Source organism: Trypanosoma brucei, chromosome 10 (assembly GCF_000210295.1).
Source record: "Trypanosoma brucei gambiense DAL972 chromosome 10, complete sequence".
NCBI classification, from domain to species: Eukaryota; Euglenozoa; class Kinetoplastea; order Trypanosomatida; family Trypanosomatidae; genus Trypanosoma; species Trypanosoma brucei.
Genome location: NC_026743.1, coordinates 2,645,184 through 2,665,206, shown reverse-complemented (window position 1 = coordinate 2,665,206; position 20,023 = coordinate 2,645,184). Strand labels below are relative to the sequence as shown.

Genomic DNA, 20,023 nt, shown 5'->3' with positions numbered 1-20,023 from the left:
AAAAAAAAGATGGTAAGGGAAGAGAAGACAGAAGTATAAGCTACCTTTCGGCACAGGTACAAATTTTGAACGTGTCAAGGCGCACCCAAAAGAGTAACGTGCCACACGAAAGAACCTGGGGCACACACAGCTTTTACCACAATTCTTTCCCCTTGTTTAAGAGTACAGTTTTTTTTAAAAAAAAAATTAAACAAAAACAAAAATGAGTGCACCGTAGTGCTGATCGAAAAGCTCAACTCCCCATCACATTACCACTTCAGGCGGTGCGGAGCATCACCCGGCTTGATAGTGAAGACGGAGTGCAAGTACCCGGCCATCTCCTTACCCAGTGGATCCTTCTTGATCGCCTGAATAAGCGCAGTGTCGATCGCATTCTGCAGCTGGGCACGCTCATCGCTGACGGTTCCCTTCGGTGCGGCCTTGGAAGTCTTCTTCGCCTTGCTCTCCGCCTTCTTCTTGTCCTTGTCACCCATGAACTCGCCCTCAGACTTCACTCGCTTCTCCTTCTTCTCACGCTTGAAGATTTCAGGGGTGATGGCGCTCGTGTCGACACCCGTGAGGTCCACCCTCGTCGACGTCGCAATAATGTAGCGCGAGTCAATGCGACGAATAGGAACACCGCTGTACTTCATCGGCCCAGAGATCACCAGTGGCCCATTCTTGGGCAGCTGCTTCAGAATGACAGCACGGCGGCCACGGAAACGACCAGCAAGAATGATGGCAATGGTCCCGGGCTTGCAACTCTTGCGCACCGTCGAGTATTCGGGGCTCTTGCGGCTCACCTTCTTCGCCTTCTTCTCGACAGCCTTCTTTGTGGCAGCGGGCATTTTAGTGATACGTGAAGAGCTTTAGATCTTTCACGTGAGAGGCATAAATTAAACGCAACGGTAGGAATGAGGTTGGAAGGAAAGAAGAATAAGTCATACCACAAAGAAGAACCAGTAAAGAACAAAATCATTGCCTCACAAGAACATAGGAAAAAATGGAAAAGTGAAAATATAACCACTCACATTTACACGAAAGTATGGGCGTTATTAGATCGTATACGCGAGCAGGAAAGGCTGGGACAATATCATCTACACACAGCCGTTGTTCTCCTTTGCGTTCTTCCCTCTCCACCGTGGCCCACCCACGCTCGAATGAAGTTCCAAAACAATTTTTTAGGGTGAAAGTTAAAGGACACAAACGTGAACGCAGTGTATTCGCACAACACGACTCCACCACCGCCACACCTACCTTAACATCTGAACATCCCACTCCGTCAACATATCGGAGTGTTTGCAAATAATGTGCAGCACAGGCAAAAGCGCAGGCATTTGATATGATTCCGAGCGGAACACTTCCATAAGCGGCAGCGAAAGGTCCACTTCGTAATACTTAGGGTCCTTTACACCACCATCAATTTTGTAAACGACGAGAATATCGTCAATGCGCTGGTAACGTCCCCTGTCGTCCCATGGAAAGGGCATCAACTCGTCCAGCAGCTCCCCTACGCACACATCACAACTCACATCTTGCATAAAGTCGGTCTGTTGATACTCATCATACATGAAAAGTATGGGCACATGTAACAGACCCTCAGAATCGAAGTAGGGCTCGTGGTGCCCGTACACCCCCATCTGTTCACTTGATACCTCGGCTCTGGGCGAACAGCGAACACCACTGGAAGTAACACAGCGAAGTGTGCTCGAGGTCTGCGCCGCTTTCACACGCGTGCTGAGGTTTTCTTTCTTCTTTTTGGACTCAGCCCTCTCCTTTCCCTCACGACAAACACGCTCGATGTCAACGAAGTCTTCCAACGCGCGCCCAACCGGTGCGGGGTTCGTTCGACGACCTTTGGCAAGGAGGTCCAGTGCGAGATCGTATTTCCCGATGCGCTCCGCGCATCGAGCGGCACGATAGTATGCCTTGTAATAATCTGGATCCAGAATGATGGCACGCTGAGCATCCTCCAAGCCATGCCCATAGTTATGGATTATGTATTGTGCCAAACTCCTGTTCGCATACAGCTGCGAATTCAGAACGGGGTCTTTACACTTGGCAGCTAATCCTTCTGTGTAGCAGTGAACAGCGGCGCGAGCGAGATTCTCCTTGTTCACTTGCTTCGGGTCGAGAGCCAACTGAATTGCTCTGTTGCCGTGTTGTTTCCTACTCTCGGCGACCTCCTCGGGTGGGACGTCATCATACGCGATGCTGGCCAGAGCGGCGCAATCTGCGTTACGCTGTAAATCCTCTTCTGTAATATTCTCCATGAATAATGGCATCTGCTCCCACGCAGAGGAATCAATTTTGTAGTCACCACGGCGATTCCATATCTCGTCAATCTCATATTGTAGGTCCCTGATGTGTTCCCTTTGCCCCTCCGTCAGTTCTTTACTGGTGGGCACTAGGCCGGACAAATCCATTACTGATTCTATGCACCACTGAGAGCCAAAACAAGGCACGGTGGGAAGATTAATTACAGATCGAAAGAAGGGTGTAACGCGTGCACAAATGCAAAGGTGTGCACACAGTCGGGGTTGCCTCATCCATCCAACACCCAGTTCTACCAGCGTCGTCCCCAGTAAACAACACAATTCAGAGAAAAGACTGAACCTCTCTCCTCTTGGGTGCTCGACACAGGGCAAAGAGGCACTTGGATAAGCTGCGTGCGAAGGCAGTAAGTTGAGCAACACATGCAGACCGCAACCACACAGCAACACAACGACGCAAAAAAAAAAAAACGACAGCAGAACCAAAGTTCTCACTAGTACCACGTCCGCGGTATCACTGGTTTGGTCCTTTGCATATAATCCTTCCAGCGGGGAATGTTAACTGGCTTTAAGAACTTTGCATCGGGATCTTTCGGGTAGTCAACTACACGGACATACGGCGCGAATGGCAAGAAGAAAGTTTGCTGTGGTTCCTTCCAGATGTTCTCCCTTGTCACAGGGGGCAGCGTCTCCCGTTTTGCCTTCGTCACCTCAGGGTCCTCTACGAACGCGTACTGGTGTACAAACTCGTGCTCCTCATTAACCCACCAGCGGTTGTACTTGTAAGGTACCTCTTCCGCTTTTACATTCCCCTTTGCAGCATTTCGGAGGCTCTGTTGTCGTGCGTAACGCTGCAATGCCAAGCGCCTCGGAAGGTGCACGCGGTGGTAGTGTTCTTTGAAGCTGTCAGCGATGGCGGTGGTGGGACGAAACATTCGCCCCGACTCCTGCCTAATAAACTAGTCACACACACACACACACGTGCTGTTAACAGGGTAATCAAACTTCAGGGGACACAAGCCGATAAACAATAAACACGCAGTTGCAACAAGTTCCTGCGAAAGACCTAACGATAAACTCTATACTGCGGTCGCCTGTATTATACAGAATTGCAAGTAAAACCAAGCACGGTAAATGATGCGCGCTCAGCCGTTCAAAGCAAAAGAAAGGGAAAAAGAGGAAAGCCATAAAGGAACCGATGTTGTCGGTGTCGTTCCCCCAAAGGGCGCCAAACAGATCAAAAAGGAAGCAACAAAATACTAAGCAAACGAAAAAAAGACGGCGTGGTTCTGTGACATCCGTGGTCAGAGACAGGAAACAACTACCGCGAACGTAGGTTACAGGCGGAGGCTGGGATAGCCAATCTGAAATAGAGCTGAACCACAAGATGCCAGTATCGAGCAGTCACCATTGTGGGAAGTAAGAGGGGACGATAGATGTGTCACAGCGGTGCTGAATAACCCTTCTCCCTCACCAGCTGTCGGGAGTGATACCGAGTTGGCTGAAGACACCTGCAACGAGCCACGTCCTCTATCACTTGAGTCTTGTAATTTGGGAAGCCTAAGCGACTTTACATTTCCGTACCGCTGCGCGGTGAAAGTTTTGTCAATGACTGCGCCATCACTGTCTAAGATGTCAATGAGATGAAGTGTGTTAGCGAACCCTCCAGTGCATATCTCGCGACAATTCAAAAAACGGAGGTGGAACCGCTCAACAGCACTGCTCTGGAAGAACTGGTCAAGTTCGCGCCGCAGATGCGGATGAACCTCCCACCGCTGCACCACGTCGTGCTCCTCACTGTGTGCTAATTTTGACGACACCAAACCTCCTTGGAAGCCGCCCGCAGATGCTCCAGGACGCCTGACGTCCCAAAGGCAAACGCCCGTGGTATCGCGCCCGGCCACATAACGCCCACATGGGCTGAGTGTGCAATCCAAAAGCATGCTGTTGTACGTCATGTCATTTTCACGCAAGGTGCTTCTGAAAGTGAGCGGAGATCGGTGAAGCAACTTGATTGTTTGCCTTGTGTCCACAACACGAACTGTACCAGATATACTTACCACAAATAGCAAAAATGGTTCGTGGGGAAAGCTTTGAACGGAACAAATCATTTCTTGTGCCTCTTCATCACAAGGGGGCTTAACGCTGTACGTCTCAATTGAGGCTTCAGGATACTCTACGCACCACAACTTGACAGTTAAATCATCGGCAGAGAAGAACTGTGTCCCATCCGCTTGTGGACACAGTGAATTGATGTTGTACTCGTGGTTCAATGCGTATCGAGTGACCTGCTTCATTGCATTTACCATAGTTCCATGGGGAGGGTTCAACGTTAGAGATGAAGTTTGGTTGCCTCCTAAGCAGTCCACCGCTGAAAAGGAGGAGGGCGACTCCCGTACCCTCACGATCTTATACAACTTTGGGAGTTTTTCGTTTGCAGTGAGCAGATACGTCGAAGCTCCTATCTGGGGTAGAAAGCATACGGCTTGAATGTTGGGTGTCACCTCAACATTGTTCAGGGGGTCAATAATTGAAGTATAGGCTTGACGACCCACGGCAAATTCGTAAGGACGGTGGGCACGAGAAGTAGTAGAGGCACCTGCGGGGTCCTCCCTCCCACCTTCCACGTCACCGCTTTCCTCGTCCAGTCGCCTTTGCTGCATGACGAAAACTCGGCCAGAACGGTCACCGAAAGCCACATGCTCCCCCGAACTACTCACCGCGAGAGACGATACGTTCCGTGACGAATTCCTACATATGTCTCCATGTGGCTCGGCAACCACAGACCACGGTTTCCCGGACGCATACGACTCAAGCAGTGTAAACCTTCCGCGTCCCATCTGAGAGCCGGCCAACGAACCCCGTGAAGATGTTGCCGCTCCCCGCGTCTTTTCATCGGGTGAGGAAGCGCTGGCACCTTCGAGTGCCTTCACAGAGGAAGAGCACCTAAAACGCTGGTGCTCGAGCAACGTTTCTAGAGGAGAGGAATGGCGCAGCGCGCGCTCCCTACGCCGTACTGCCTTGCCCCTGGACATCGCAGAGGACGACCCCCGACTGGGGGAAAGCCCACCTGTGGAGGAGACTCGTGTGTGCGATGGGGGGGAGGAATCAAGCGTCTGTGATTTGGACCGCGTACTTCTGAACTTCTCACCAGCTTCTTTCGAAACTGAGGAAACTTGCTGCTTGCCAGTGGGAGTTTCGGCCACACCCTTTGATGGTGTCTCCCTAAGGAACGTGCTGCTTTCCGTGCTCAAGTTCCGTGAGTGAGTTGGCCGGGGCGAGAAGCACCCCGGCACAGCAGTTCCAGAGGATCTTTGAGTGCTTCCACCACGCCCAGTACTTTCCGAAGCGGTCCCTAATTTGGAGGACATAGTGTACTCTGTCCCGTCCTGTTGCCAACGCCGTTTTTTCCCCCCACCTGCGGAACAACTCTGTGCTTCAACCTATTAGACGTAATATACAGCACCTCCTCTAGAGCAGAACACCCCGCACCCACTTCTGCCTCGTTTCTGGCCCCTTTTCTCCCTGTTCCCCTTCTACCGTCCTCCTGCACCGGTTGCCGGATCAGAACAACGACGTGGGGTGATATCGTAGTGGAAGTGGCTCTGAGAGACGATGAGGTGCGAGGGAGAAGCAAAGGCATGGTGGAAGAGCGCCAGTAAGAGGATTTGTTTTTCGTATGAGGTCACTGGTTATGTGCACAACAGCGCGATAACATTGTCAGATAAGAATATTACACTCAAACACGCACATTAACATGTGAAGGTGAGCAGGCACAGACAATATGGGGAGTAAATGCACACACAGAGGACGCCAACAGATCGAAAACACTCAGCACAACAAAACAAAAGAGACCCAATAGTATCACGTAAGCAAAGGCACGTGCACTCGCAGCGATACGTAACAAAAGAACGTTTACCACTCCTACACCGCACCACCACCATCCCTCCCCATCCTTTGCGACGGCAAGCAAAAGTAAAGGGAGAGACTCGCCGGACCGGCGCGAAGTGAACTAGTACACACCAATTGCTCAGCACTAACTTCGCATATCCTTTGCGTTCTTCACTACCTCTTCATATGAAAACTCGAACTTCTTGCGGAACGCCAAATCCTGGAAGTCGTATCGTTGTCTGTCCCCCTTGTTGTACATGCGATGACTCACCCACTCCACTGGGCACTGCACGCGCCGCGCCTGCAGTTCCCTCCACCAATACGCATCTTTATACTCTGGAGGCACGGGAATGTTGTAAAACATCTGATCCGGTACCAAATAAGACCGTTCATCCCAATGTGGGTCGGGTACCTCGCGCCACGTTTCAACATCCATATGACGACTAGCATGCACGAGCTTGCGAGGATCGTACATCGGTAAAGGATCCCAATTGTAACGGTGTATCGACTTCTTCTGCAGCAGCCGCTTGAGCTGATGGGAAAACATGCCCTGGCCCTGCTTGAACACCACAGGGTTCTTAAGTTGCAAGCCAGTCACTCGAAACATAACGTACTATTTTTTTGACCTCACGAAAAAAAAAAGGGCATGGATCGGCAATAACGACAAATCCTTCAGCGTGCACCACCGGTAGCCAATTCGAGGCCGGAAGGTGATATAGGAGGGGAAAACGCCCCGGAGCACCAGGCAAGGACTTTTTCACGAATGGAGTAAACGGAGCAGAAGTCGGTTAAAAAAAAGTGCAGACACACGCACTCACGAAAGAAAAAAATGTAAACGACACGGAAGATGCCCCTCCACAGCCCTGAGAACGGGGAAAGCTCAGGCAAACGTGATGAACCCACACTACTCGCGGTTCGGAAGCGTTAGCGAGCACTAACAAAATCTCAAACAAAACTTATCGTGCTTTCAGCTCGTTCCATGTCTCGTAGAACGCTCTCTCTGTGCTCACACGTCGGTAGTTCCGGGAACTTTACCTAGCTTTCATCCCTCCTCCCTTCCAACCTCACACCCTACGACTGCACTACAGAAGATAACGATTAAAAGAAGGATAAAGTGTGTACTCTATGACGAACCGACACACGACCCGTTTTCCCCAGGGCAACGCATCCTTTTTCAATTGATTGCTTATGTTTTGGCTCTTTGTTACTGTACCTTCCAAAACACAGTCACTGCCTCCTATACCTCCGTGTTCATTGTAGATGCATCGGGACGCACGCACTTTCTTTTCTTTTACACCACCTCCCATCCCCTATTTACCCGTGCACAGCGGAGAGGGGAAAAAATGCTCAAGTAAACGGATAATTGCTACCCTCAAACAGCACCGACAGTGCTTGTGACCCCCAGTTGAGCAAAGGAGCGGGGGAAAGCTGCCTTGGGGATAGGCACGACTCCCATACGTCGTCACTTCCACAACGCCGCGATTGTTCACATTAGAGGGGGGTGCCAATACAATTGTTCTATTCTAAGCAGTATGAAATTAACGACAGCATTTAACTGCTCATTTGTCTATGCTCAACGCCCACTAGGTAAAATCACTCAAATTTTGCCTCCATCTCCAACTTCATCACTGGCCCCACTGTCGTGGCCAGCAGATCCCACGTGCCTTCGCCCCCCCCCCCTCTCAAAGCAGTGCTGGAGAAAGAAACAAAGTGAGGGGGAAAGAAGGCAGTATACTTACCAAAGCACGCACGTTGTCACCTGCAACTATTTGGACCTTATACCTACACGCACCTGCTCTGTCTCTAACGTTAACGTTACTTGTGTCCTCAATTCTCTCTTAGCGTTGGCAGCGCACACACACACAGTGACCGTAATACGGGCGCAGGCGCGCGCGAACCCAACGGAGGATCTACCTTTTGGTCACTATTATGTAACATTGACCCTCGTGTGACAGGGAGACCATTCTTCCTCGGCTGGCACAATCATATTAGTTGCGGACCTTTCTTGACTTCACCCTCTGTTGCTTCTTCCCTCCCGCGGCACCGCTTTGCTTAAACTCTTCTGAACCTGAACGCACGGCTCCGACGTCTTTATATAATGCATAACCTGAAATTGGCCGACCGGACAACGGGGTCAAAACAGCTGGCGTTGGCGTCGTAGTCGCCTCCTCAGATTCGTCAAAAGCAGGCCCCCGAAAATCTGATTTCCCTCTCGAAGACACCCGTTCCGTGCGCTTCCTAAGCGTTTCGCGCATTTCGAGGAGCTGCTGCAACTTCCCTTGTAACTGAATGAGAGATTTGGCGATGGCTTCGGCATCATCCCCATCTTCCTGCTCGTCAAGGCGTCCTTCCAGTTGCTTGATATCTGCCAACACTGCCTTCAACCGAACCATTAGCTGCTGCAGCTCCCTCTCATCCTCTTGTGGCGTGCTTTCCGCACACTCAGCAGAGTTGTCATTAGCAGAGTCCGTAACATGATCGGTGGGGACAAGGGGGTCCAAAACATTACCCGGTTGCGGGCGGTTCATTCCACCAACAGAAGCAACATTATCAGATCCATGCGCCCCAACGGGAGCCTCCAGTGCCTCACGATAGAGATCGTCGTCGGCAACGGCGGAAGCTTCGATATCTTCGGCCTCGGCCTCAGCCAATGCTTCTGCAACACTTACGAAGGGGGGAACCTGAATGCCACCAGCATCCGCCGGCCTCCCCGAACGGCGCAGCCGGTCCTGTTCCACCCGCAGACGATTAATTTCTCGTCTCCCGTTGATGATTCCCTGTTCGAGTTTCGTTATCACCCGACGCTCCGTGGCATGCTGAAGCCGCTTCTCCATCAAGGTAATCTGGAAGCGGATGTCACTTATTTTTTCCTGTATATCGCAGGGTGAGTCACCCCTGCTTTTCGCCTCCTTCATCTCCTCTTCCCTTCGAGCTCTGTCACGCGCTGTGGCCCACGGTTCCTTAAGTTGTACCATGCGGATAAATTCATCTAACTCCTCCAGTTCGGCCCTCGAAACCGCGAGAACCGCCATAAGCGTCATGTCATCCTCATCTCCCTCAACGTCCATTTGACGCTCAAGCTCGGCAATTTCCTTCCGCAACCGCTTGGATGCCAGGTGTAAACCGTCGTACTGCTCAGGAGTGCAGGATAATTCAGACGGTGATCCTTGTTCTGCCGAAGATAGCGACGCCGATTCATGTTTCACCTCCTCTGATGCAACACGACAGCAGCCCTCACCGTCTGTGTCGCCGGAGAAAACGGGGGTACACTCCCTCTCAACAGCATGTACGACTTGGTCCTTAACGGGCATCTCGCCTGCTGCTTTGTCATTCCATATCATGGATTTAGCCTCATCCAGTTTCCGCTGAAGTTCAGCCTCAGCCTCCAAGGCCTCCTGTTCTTCCTTTTTTTGACGCTCCAGTTCGAGTTCTGCATCACGCTGCGCTTGTTGTGCCTTCTCGCGCCGCATGTTTAGGAGTTTCAAGCGTTCTTCGTGCTTACGAAGAAGTTCGTGCTCCATGGCTCGAGCACGCGCTTCAGCTTCTTCTCGTCTCATCCTTTTGATTGCTTCATCCTTTCGCTCTTTTTCCACTCGGCATCGCTCCTCCTCCATCAATGCTTCCTCCTTTTCACGCTCAGCAAGGTTTTTCATGGTCATCTCTATTTTGACTAGTGTCGACAAAGCCTCATCCATTTTTTTCATGAGACTCTCCTCCTCCCGCCGGTGCTTTTCACGGGCTAATTCTATTTCTCGCTTCAGTTGGATCGCCGCTGAAGATAACGATTGGATTTCACGCCCATCCGACAATCTGGCTTGCACCACACGTTTGGTACCCTTTTCAGCCACACACACCGGTAGCGTTGTGAAACCCTCTTCCTCGAAGTTATCTCCAGCGACATTACAGTTTTTTCCCCTCTGCTGGCTTGTGTTTAGTTGATTTGCTTCGAACTCACCGGTAAAAACCGAAACAGGTTCATCACCGGCACTGATTTCATCCCCCACCCCCACTCCGGCTGCTGCAACCTTTGGGATCGGACAGTTCTTTCTTTCCATCCAGCGAGCGTTTGCACCATGATCATCACCCTCAATCTCCACAGAAGCGTGACGCTCAACATCTCCCCCTTCCATTCGGCGCAGCTGCCGCATCTTTTCCAGGCGGTCCTTCAGGCGAGAGAGATCTTTTTGCACTTGAAACAATTTCTCCTGCAACTCACTAGCGCAGTCAATGCTGCTCGTTGCAAGGAGGCGACGACGCAGCAAAGATGCCTCCACTTTTTTTTTGTGATAAGCATTGCTGAGTGCCTCGTACGATTCCGGAGTGTAGATGTGGTTGTCGCCATCAAATGGCTTCCCTCCCGCGATACCAAAACTTTTCGGGACATCATCATTAATCATTGTGGCTCTTCTTTTGCCAAGTGAGAAATCCCTGATGCTGCGCCCCGACGGGTTCCTTGCCTGTTGCAAGGGTGCAACCACCTCCACACCGTGGCGTAGTCGTGACCCCTCGTCTCCGTCAACGTCTGCAGCCTCTCGTTGGATACACTCAAATACGCCCTCAACGCTTTCTTTGTCGACTGTCCTCGCCTTCTTTGATCTTGAAGGGCTCCAAAGCGCGGGGGTACCCATAAGCCTAATCGCTTCAGTTACGGATGGCTCCGTTTCTTCGGACGGTTTACGTCGCACCAAAAGTCGTGACACGGGGATGGGGCGCTGCTCCGCCGTCCGCACAGGATCCTCGATAGCGACGGCGCTAGGCTTTTCGTCTCCTGCGCTTAGCTCTAGCTGTGCAAGCTCGATGTATTCCATAAACTTGGAAAGATAAAGAAGACAATCACGGTCTGACATGATCTCATGGTCCCACCCAAATCTCATCATGACTATCTTTACAGGTTCCCACGAAAGGTGAATACTTTCATATCGTCGGCGGAGAAAATCCTCCACGGACCAATCTAGGATAACGTCGGTATCGGCTGAGTGAAACAGGTGAAGGCGGCGACACGCCTTTAAATCCGACAGAGAGCCCTTGAGAAGATTGGGATATATGAACGGGGCCATTTGATGCAACTCTGCGAGGGTGAACGGATAGTCAGTGAGCTGTAATAGAGGTCGTACGCACAGATTAACGGCATCTAAGTTGTAATGACCCGCTGCCCTAATCTGTTGCCGCTGCCGTGCAGCATTTTTTTCGATGCGGCGCAGCAAGTCATCGAAAAAGGGGTGGTTCTTTACCCTTCTGAACTTGTCGACAGAAACGGCAGAGCTGGCCGCAAATTCATCATCGTCTTCTTCGTAGCCGTTGTCTTTTAAGTGCGATTCATCAGCGTCTTTTACAATGCTACCAGAGCTTCTCTTGCCAACATATCCTTCGTACCTTTGCATCTCGGTGATCTTGTCGTTCTCAGATGATGTTGCATTCCCCCATCCGGGACCCCGGTCCGCAACCGCGCCAGCATCGGAGAGCACTGCCGAATCGCCACAATGTTTTTCCTTCCCTCTTCTTTCCCTCATCATCTCGCCCTTGACGACAGAGTTTACACCCACAGTGGGTGAAGGAGATGATTTGGAGAATGTCGCATCCCCCTGCCTCGGACGGCACTTGTTACCCGCCTGCTCCACCTCGTTATAGCTGTAAATGCGAGTAACATCTTCATCGTTATCAGAATGGTTCTTGTTATCGTTTTCTATGGCATATCGGTTAGAAAAATTGCTCGTAAGGATAAAGGTTTTCCGTTTAGGCTGACTGATGACGTCGCACTTTTTCTTTATTTTCGAAAGCATCCGCTCCTCCTTCTTATTTTCTTCCCTTAGGTTTTCGCGGCCCAGTTCATTACTAGCCTCAGTTTTTGTCCCACACTCGCGTAGCACCCCTCCTCGCGCATCTGAGAGTACATACTTCGACCTGGACGGCCCAGTTTGCGCCTTCTTCAAGGTGCAACTCGCTGACCCTCGGAGCCGCTCCCCATCCACATCAACACCGGACACGATATCATCATACGGTCGTCCCCCGTACGGCCCCTTGGAAACGTCATTTCTTCCGGCCTTATTGCCGTTCCGATTATCGCCATTCCCAGTGAAACAGCTTGTGGCACGACTCTGCGCTCTCGGTATGAGCGGAACCACGGCAGTTGCAGTCATACGACGCATCATCCTGCCGAGTTCGTCCTGTCGGTACGATGGTCGAGTGGCAGCTGCCGCTTCTATACTGTGCGGAGTGGTTTTGTACGGCAAAACACTCACACGGCTCTCCCTTACCAGATCCCTATAATCAGTAACTTCTTATTTAGGTCACAAAATAGAGGAGGGAAAGACTAAATGTGAAAAAAGATAACTGGGCACACAAAAAGCCCAGTGAACCGGTGATGCAAATGGGTCTCGTGACATACAGTCGACCAGAAAAAAAAATGTTTACGAGGGCATGTGCCGCAACCTATTTGGTCCCTTGGTTGCACCAAAAGGATACTCCTCTAACAAAAAAAAATAGCAAGGCAGCCACTTGATACGTTCAGAAACATGTACGCGAGGCAGGTATTGTGGTTGATGAATTGCACACGCACAAAACTATTCATTGGCTAGGACGTCGACGAAATCCTCGTAGAAGATAAGACCATTCTGTGGATCGGCGGCTGCCGCGATCATATTTTCCATTTCCTCATCAGTGAATGGCTCCAAGCCGCTGCGAAAGAGGTGGCGCAACTCCTCAGCTTCCATGTAGCCACGATTACCGACGTCCAGAGTTCGGAAAGCTGCATATATGAGCTCTTCGCTGTCGCGCGAAACGTGCATCAGGGGACGGTTTTCCGAGACACTGTGGCGCTTCTTCCGGTTACTTGTTGGTGCTACAGAATCCTGACGGGTGATTACGCCGCTCATGAGCGCTCCCACAATTATCTCCTTCAATGGACCCACAGGCACACAGCCCCTGGAAACAGTGTCTCTCTCCTCCACCATCTCAACCAAGCTAAGCACCTGATCGTTTGACAGGTTGAGCCCCATGGCTCGAGCGATGAACCCAACGGATAACGTAGGAAGCTCCTTTATCTTAGCAGCGACCGGATCAGCAATCCCACCATCTATGGCCACATGGGCCTCGATGATATCGTCAAACTGCTTAGAAAGTTGTTCACGTCTTGATTCATCCAGAGCCGACGGTAGCAATTGCTTCGACCCGATTGTCACACACCCCTCAATGACAACTTCAGCCTTCTTGCTTTTTCGAGGTGTCGATATTGCTTCCTTTTTGGACATCACACCCCTCCTAATGGAACACCACAGGTGATGTATGAACACAGCAGAAGACAAAAAAGTTCACAATACACAGATACCCAACATTTGTTTCCTCCAAGCTCAGTCCTTATGCGCAGCAACACATTATGAAAATATCCAGCTGAAGAAGAAAAAGGCTTTCCCTGGCGTGCATAACCGCAGTGATACCCAGTGCACCGACATGGGATACTGCTGTACAACCACAAAAACCCAGGTAAATATAACCCATCATACACGGAAGGAATACCAAAACTCCTCCACTTACAGCACCCGGGTACCCCAAACAACAATGCGGACGACCAAGAAGCTCAAAACAAAACAAAACAGGAACCAATCCCAAACATGCAAATGTTTTCCAGACGCAAGAGGCTACATGATTACCGGCCCGTGTAAACACCTCCAGAAGGAACATGCGGAAAACTGGCTGCCGGAGCACGAACAAAAATAAGCAAATAAAACATTTAAAGGCTCTCCCTACCTCTCTAAAAGACCACACCTAATGGAAATGAGTGCACCGATGGATTTAACAGGGTGTTATTACCCTTCACCAACTCACACTTTTGTAACGGGTAGTCTTTCCCTGCCACCACATTAACTTACTACCGGCGCCTACTCGGTAACGGATGGGAAACCAAACCAAAATGGTAGGAAGGGCGGCATAATACCAAGGACGCACATACATCGTTTGAAAGGTAAAAAAATCATACCCTCACACCTGCCGCAACGGCAGTGATGCACCACACCGTCGAAGCGCTAACACGGCAAAGGTGACTAAAATATCGCAGTGGTCTTGGGTTTCCTATATCACACAAACCACGATCGCAATGACCGTTTTTACTCCTCGCTAAAAACAGGTCACTCTTACGAAAAAGAAAAAAAACTCGTAAAGTTTTTGTCCCAGCTTGAAAGGTCGCGATCGAACAGAAAAACTATGAAAGTTCCGAAAATAAAAAAACAGGCTTAGAAAATCCTTCCCACCACTATCGAAAGATATATGTAGTCACTCATTCACCGATGTACTATGAAAGTGGCTATAAGTGCCTCACGCAAAAATAGTGCATTTTCCTGAAGAGTTTAAGGATGTTTGGTGTTGTAGTAGGAAAGGAGCAGCACCTCTGTCAGAAACAAGTAGTCTCCGGCGCGGACACCGTTGGGTATTAAGCAGAATCCCCTTGCATTCTTGAATCGTCACTTTCCTCGCTTGTCCATTGCCTTTACCCGCGGGCGTTAACATGCTGCCCGAGATCCTACGTCAGCTTGTCCGCTGAAAAATAACACGTTCTAGAATCATACGCAAGATAAAAAGCATTTTCCCCGTTGTTTTCTTTGTGAACTGCAGTTTACCAACCCCCTGTCCACCGTCTACTATGTCAATGCCTTCGGACTGCATACCTTTTTTTTAAGGGATCCCTGAGTGTGTATATGCGTGTGCGCATGCGTTCGGTTGCTTAGAGCATTGGCTTCAGCCAGGAGCTGACACCCTCCACATCCCCTACACGCACAAACACAAATACTCGACCGATACAGAAACGCTATATCTACAAGCAACAAGCGCACCACCAAACTCACACGCATAAAGCAAAAGCTCATCGGGGCACCACGCAAGTGGACCCATCCCCTACAAATTGTGGTCGCTTATGATGCGTCAAAGCGTACTTTCCCTTCAACCGTCGGCACACGCCACGTCAACCATCTCATCCACGCTTCAAGGGAGAATGAAAATGCCCAACAACGATAATATGGCTGTCTTTCGTCGCTGCCGTATTTGCCCTCCTCCGCCAGCACTATGTCCAGCATCCTCTCCTTCTCAGTTGTTGATGCATAGTGGCACCCATAACAGAAATTAGCAAAAACAAGGAAATATTCGACGTCTACAAGCTGATAAAAAAGTACACTTATACTTAATCGTGTGTTAGCGTTTTTGTTTCCACCAAAGCAAAAGCTACAGAGAAAAAGAAATAACATAAAAAGGGTAGGCGTCCCCGAGCGACAAATGATTATGACGGACATATTCTCACGTTTCAGATTATTCCTTGTGTCTTTGTTCAAATCTCTAATAGCCTCCCAGGTTTGTTGACCGCCACCACCACCACCCCCCCCCCCCCGCAGAAGCAATGTCTTGCCCACAAATGGGAACGGTTCTATCCAACCAAGACGACCAATCATATAAACTTGATGTCAGTTCGTCACCGCTCGAAGCAGGTAGCAATAATATGTATGTATATTACATATAATCCGTTTCTTCCCACTCATCACCACCAGAGGTATTGGCTGTACCCTCTCGTTTTGCCTTCGTTTGTTTCATTACGTAGTGGAGGACTGTGTGTTGCAAAATACCAATTCTTAAAGACATTTGCTTGATTTCGGCCCTTACCTTCACAGCAGCATCCTTTACTTGCATCAATGGAGATGTATCTGATAGTTTCGCCTCTCTTTCTTCGATATCTCGCTTAACCTGGTCCAGCAATCCACTTACTTGATTTAACTCAGCTGAAAGTTGTTGAACGCTCTGACTTGCTATATTTGCGGCATCTTGAGAAGAGTTCAGCTCCCGCAGCTTCACACGGTAATCCTCAACTTGATCGGAAAACTGCTGAGCGAGCGTCTGCTCACGTTTCTGAATGCGGTCTTTGGATTTCTCCAAATCATCACTCATCCTCTGAAGCATTTGCCTTACCTCTGGATACATTTTCTCAACAGCTTTCAAAAGAATTGCGGCGTTTTCAATGCGAGAGCGCCAATCTTGTATCGCCTCTGACTTTACATGAAGCAAAGGTCCAACGCGCTCCACTTCCAGATTCCATTCATCTGCATTAATTTCTGACTCCACAGGTATCCCTGTGTCTTCTTTCCCTGACTTCCCCCCAACAGCACGAACGTATAACTCATCGTCATCGTCGCTATCAATCATCACATTATCCTCCACCTCATCACCAATTCCATAATTCTCGTCACCATCCGTGGCCCCTTCCAACTCATCGAACTTTTCAATATTACTGTAGTCAATAGCACGAATGTTTAAACCTTTACTGAGGATAGCGTGATCAGCGAGAAGCGAAAGCACAGTCAGAACTGCTTCACCACTTGCTTGGCGCAACCGATTAGGCGCAAGGTTAGGTGCTGTTATGTTCATCCCACGTAACTCCATTAATATATTGGTAGCCGTAGCATTCGGATCGTCAAACTGCCCCGGAGGTTCAAAATTACGACCGGATAAACCCATTAACCAGGAGCACAGAGACGTGAAATAGTAGAACTGGGCGTTAGGGTTATCAATGGTAGAGGGTCCCGAAAAGTAATACTTGCTCAAGGGTTTGAATGGGGGCTTGACACGGGGACAAAATTCGGTTTCATATCGTAAAATCCTGAGTTTATCGATCAGATCATCCATTGTACCATCATCAATGATGACACCACTTCCAGAACCTTTAGGTTCTGTAGATTGCGGTTGTGTCTCTTCGCTCATTTTTTTATTAATGTTTTTACCCACCTAACTATTTTCAGACTGACGCACGCCAATAAGACGAAAAGCAAGAAAAGGCGCAGTTAAGAAAAAGAAAAAGAAGAAAACCATTCATGTCCCTCGCATCCTCACTCCCCTCCCGGTGGTAAGAAATAAGGTGCAAATTTATGTCAACTAAATGGGAACATAAATCATGCCCAATTGAGCTAACGAAGGCAATTCCTCCTTTTTTTCTTTTCTCTCTATCTTTTTAGCTCCTCATTAAAACAAAGAAAAAAAAAAGCGTCCTCAATACATCACTTCCCTACCATATAATATCCCACATAACATGTATAAATACATTGACTTTTCTTCAATCTCTTTGTTGCTTTTCCTTTCCCCTTTCATCATTTTTGACTCGTATTTTCTTTGAGTAAAAAATAGGGGAGCGAAAGGAGCAAAATATCAGCTATCCTCAGCAAGAAGTTTATTTAGAAACAGCGTATGCGTTTCTGTGCCTTCCTTAGAACCAGTTCCACTGGGTTCCTTCGTAACAAATGACGAAACCAATCGCCACGACCCTTCCTCTGAAAGTGCATCCAACAAAAGGACCATCAGGTGGGACTTTCCATCCTCGTCGCAAAACTGTCTGTCAAGCTTAATGTACCAGTGGTTGGGGTTGGGAAGGTACTCAAACTTGGGCAATGCAGTTCTGTTGCTCCTCGACGTCGTGGTAGCGTTGGGGATCACATCATTCAGCTTTTCAATTGTTTGTTCCTTGATGGGGCCCAAAATACGTATCTCAGGACAGTTGAACGTGAAAGTGACCAAAAGGTAGTGAGACATTAAATTTGCTTGAGTAACGTTCTCCACCCCCTTAAAGAATATAACACTTGTTGTCTTAGAATTATTTAGCTGCTTCACTCACCGGATGCCTTCCTCGGTATGCTAGCATAGAGGGAAAACCAATAGACAAAGTTAAATTAGATCGCATTGATAGAAGTACACGAAGGAAAATGGTAAAATTTTTGAAAATGTCTTCAACATCTGGATGAAACGCCGCGGAAATATTCATGATGTCGTATCGAAAGGGAGCGAATTTGAAAATATGTATGCATGTATATATATATATATATATGATGTAATAGGTGCAGCGATGCTGTCGAGTACATACGTGCATGTGATAGCTGTAACACTAAGTGTAATATTATTAGTAACATTAATTACGATAACAGCAAACCTAGCTAACAAATAACAGTGCAGTCTCCCAACACCTCATCGAGGCTCGTGCGGCATTGACGATCACTTTTTCTCTCTCGTTTGACCATTCAGATTCACTAAACTTACTTAACAGGTGCAGCGCCGCCTTCCAATGTCCCTTATTTAACAACAAACTAGTTAGCTTATCCATGTCAGTCACACTTATGGGGTATCGGCTCCCACAAAGTGATTTCCCATCCGCCCCAGAAACAACGAACTCATTACTAAACGAATCAACCTCCAACGCACCTGTGTCAACGGCGTTAAACTCAAAAAAACTCTTAATCTCCAACTTCATTTCGGTACGGAAAAGCTCCCAACACTTCATTATGATAGTAGAAAATTTATCCAATAGGTTTACATGTTTTCCCTGCCCGTACTCTTTCATAAAACCCCTGCAAAGCTCACACAGGGTAATCACAGGAACTTCCTCCACCCGACGCATAACCAGTTTGTCCAACGTTGCAAATGCTTCCTCCCAACAGGACACAGCGATCGCCGCACGCAAAAGGGTGCGCTGCAGCGAACAGGAAGTATGAACATATCGACATCTTAAAGACCATTTAAATACATCTTCAAATCGTCGCCCTTGATAGGCCGACCTGGCAGCAGCGAGTTCCAATAATTCTTTTGCTGTGTCTGCCGAAGTTCCGCTTTCACTAAGCTGCACCAGGAGGCAAACAGCCTGATGCCACTGAGACCTAGTAGGGTACAAACTGGTAATGAGGTGGCATAATCCACTGGACATCCCACATTCCTCCACCGGCACAAAAGTTGGGTCGTATGCCACCCGCATAGTGTCGCTAGGACCGACTACGAACCTTCCAGTGGTTCCATCAGGTTCTCCAACGTGGTCGTCGATACATATCGCATCCCCACAACTCAGCTTCCTAATGTTCAAAAGGTGATTTACCACTTGCAGAGACTGTTTCCACATTGATTCCGCCATCAACTCACCTACCAGAGAGTCACAGAGAGTCCCACTTGGATTCCACACCCAAAGGCCAATAGCGCACCGCCACATATCTTGTCTAACAAGGGCTTTCAACAAAAGAGCGCAAGCAGGCACACCTTCCGAGCTAAAAAGCTTCGTCCAGTAGTAGAGTTGGCTTTGTTTACCATGCTTTAAATATAACAATCCTATCCTTTGAGAATGCTCCAGTGTGAGGGAGGATCCACATTCAACCAGTGCCCGCCAGTAGTGTTGAAGAGCCGCGTGCCATGCGCAAGTGGCCTGGCACAGCAGCGGTAAAGACGGCTTCAGGGAACCATACCGTTGCATCTACCATAACTGTCTTTGGGCTTCAAATTGTGCGTGAGAGACTCAAAGAAATACCATCAGGGGTGCATACACACGCATACGAACACATGCATATCACAAAGGGGAGGGGGAAAAGAGGAGCCCATACACACAAGCATATGTATATACGTATAAATAAATGCGGACACGCATGACGCTGGTGAAGAGGGGGCGATCAACGGACCGCAAGCCAGAAGAACGAATGCCTAACAAAGCAGCTGGCGATCATGCACAACAGGTGTCAAGGGACGTGGCACGGTGGGGGCGCAACAGCTCCAGATAGTGGAAAGCGGTGCTTCAGGCCACGGGCTGCCCACGGAAGGCCAATACCGTTTCCCTTTACAAGGATATGAAACCCACCGGAACCGGAAATACGCCCGATCCCCCAGACCCCGGACGCTGCACAAACAAACGAGGTAAGTCGAAACCGTAGTCGAAAACTCAAGAACCTCACGCCCGGGAGGAGAGGCACCGGCCGCGAACCCCGACACCCTCCACCAGCCGCCCAGCGGCTCACCCCCCGCATGCCTCCCGAAGACGAACGACACCCGAGGGTCCGTCCCACTTCTGGGGAAAACGACCGAGACGCAACCGATGTGCGGATGCTTTACGG

The 20,023-nt window shown here is 49.3% G+C and overlaps 13 protein-coding genes across 13 annotated transcripts; 2 read left to right on the top strand and 11 right to left on the bottom strand.

The window, feature by feature from the left end:
* Positions 1–248: 248 nt before the first annotated feature.
* On the bottom strand, positions 249–827 carry TbgDal_X13750 (60S ribosomal protein L6, putative; the record flags this gene model as incomplete). The annotated part of the gene is made up of 1 exon (XM_011780240.1): positions 249–827. One exon carries the CDS (start codon positions 825–827, stop codon positions 249–251), a length of 579 nt encoding a protein of 192 aa, XP_011778542.1.
* A 405-nt stretch (positions 828–1,232) lies between these two features.
* Positions 1,233–2,528, bottom strand: TbgDal_X13740 (hypothetical protein, conserved; the record flags this gene model as incomplete). Its single annotated transcript, XM_011780239.1, has 1 exon — positions 1,233–2,528. One exon carries the CDS (start codon positions 2,526–2,528, stop codon positions 1,233–1,235), a length of 1,296 nt encoding a protein of 431 aa, XP_011778541.1.
* Positions 2,529–2,746: 218 nt separating this feature from the next.
* TbgDal_X13730 (hypothetical protein, conserved) lies at positions 2,747–3,187 on the bottom strand (the record flags this gene model as incomplete). Its single annotated transcript, XM_011780238.1, has 1 exon — positions 2,747–3,187. The coding sequence occupies one exon, from the start codon at positions 3,185–3,187 to the stop codon at positions 2,747–2,749; it is 441 nt and encodes a 146-aa protein (XP_011778540.1).
* A 402-nt stretch (positions 3,188–3,589) lies between these two features.
* Positions 3,590–5,623, bottom strand: TbgDal_X13720 (protein phosphatase 2a regulatory subunit,putative; the record flags this gene model as incomplete). Its single annotated transcript, XM_011780237.1, has 1 exon — positions 3,590–5,623. One exon carries the CDS (start codon positions 5,621–5,623, stop codon positions 3,590–3,592), a length of 2,034 nt encoding a protein of 677 aa, XP_011778539.1.
* Positions 5,624–6,288: 665 nt separating this feature from the next.
* TbgDal_X13710 (hypothetical protein, conserved) lies at positions 6,289–6,750 on the bottom strand (the record flags this gene model as incomplete). Its single annotated transcript, XM_011780236.1, has 1 exon — positions 6,289–6,750. One exon carries the CDS (start codon positions 6,748–6,750, stop codon positions 6,289–6,291), a length of 462 nt encoding a protein of 153 aa, XP_011778538.1.
* Positions 6,751–7,675: 925 nt separating this feature from the next.
* On the top strand, positions 7,676–8,095 carry TbgDal_X13700 (hypothetical protein, unlikely; the record flags this gene model as incomplete). Its single annotated transcript, XM_011780235.1, has 1 exon — positions 7,676–8,095. The coding sequence occupies one exon, from the start codon at positions 7,676–7,678 to the stop codon at positions 8,093–8,095; it is 420 nt and encodes a 139-aa protein (XP_011778537.1).
* Positions 8,096–8,131: 36 nt separating this feature from the next.
* Positions 8,132–12,292, bottom strand: TbgDal_X13690 (hypothetical protein, conserved; the record flags this gene model as incomplete). Its single annotated transcript, XM_011780234.1, has 1 exon — positions 8,132–12,292. The coding sequence occupies one exon, from the start codon at positions 12,290–12,292 to the stop codon at positions 8,132–8,134; it is 4,161 nt and encodes a 1,386-aa protein (XP_011778536.1).
* Positions 12,293–12,703: 411 nt separating this feature from the next.
* On the bottom strand, positions 12,704–13,390 carry TbgDal_X13680 (hypothetical protein, conserved; the record flags this gene model as incomplete). Its single annotated transcript, XM_011780233.1, has 1 exon — positions 12,704–13,390. One exon carries the CDS (start codon positions 13,388–13,390, stop codon positions 12,704–12,706), a length of 687 nt encoding a protein of 228 aa, XP_011778535.1.
* Positions 13,391–13,424: 34 nt separating this feature from the next.
* On the top strand, positions 13,425–13,856 carry TbgDal_X13670 (hypothetical protein, unlikely; the record flags this gene model as incomplete). The annotated part of the gene is made up of 1 exon (XM_011780232.1): positions 13,425–13,856. One exon carries the CDS (start codon positions 13,425–13,427, stop codon positions 13,854–13,856), a length of 432 nt encoding a protein of 143 aa, XP_011778534.1.
* Positions 13,857–15,043: 1,187 nt separating this feature from the next.
* Positions 15,044–15,574, bottom strand: TbgDal_X13660 (T. brucei spp.-specific protein; the record flags this gene model as incomplete). The annotated part of the gene is made up of 1 exon (XM_011780231.1): positions 15,044–15,574. The coding sequence occupies one exon, from the start codon at positions 15,572–15,574 to the stop codon at positions 15,044–15,046; it is 531 nt and encodes a 176-aa protein (XP_011778533.1).
* A 58-nt stretch (positions 15,575–15,632) lies between these two features.
* TbgDal_X13650 (hypothetical protein, conserved) lies at positions 15,633–16,874 on the bottom strand (the record flags this gene model as incomplete). The annotated part of the gene is made up of 1 exon (XM_011780230.1): positions 15,633–16,874. The coding sequence occupies one exon, from the start codon at positions 16,872–16,874 to the stop codon at positions 15,633–15,635; it is 1,242 nt and encodes a 413-aa protein (XP_011778532.1).
* Positions 16,875–17,315: 441 nt separating this feature from the next.
* On the bottom strand, positions 17,316–17,696 carry TbgDal_X13640 (hypothetical protein, conserved; the record flags this gene model as incomplete). The annotated part of the gene is made up of 1 exon (XM_011780229.1): positions 17,316–17,696. The coding sequence occupies one exon, from the start codon at positions 17,694–17,696 to the stop codon at positions 17,316–17,318; it is 381 nt and encodes a 126-aa protein (XP_011778531.1).
* A 394-nt stretch (positions 17,697–18,090) lies between these two features.
* On the bottom strand, positions 18,091–19,392 carry TbgDal_X13630 (hypothetical protein, conserved; the record flags this gene model as incomplete). Its single annotated transcript, XM_011780228.1, has 1 exon — positions 18,091–19,392. One exon carries the CDS (start codon positions 19,390–19,392, stop codon positions 18,091–18,093), a length of 1,302 nt encoding a protein of 433 aa, XP_011778530.1.
* Positions 19,393–20,023: the final 631 nt, after the last annotated feature.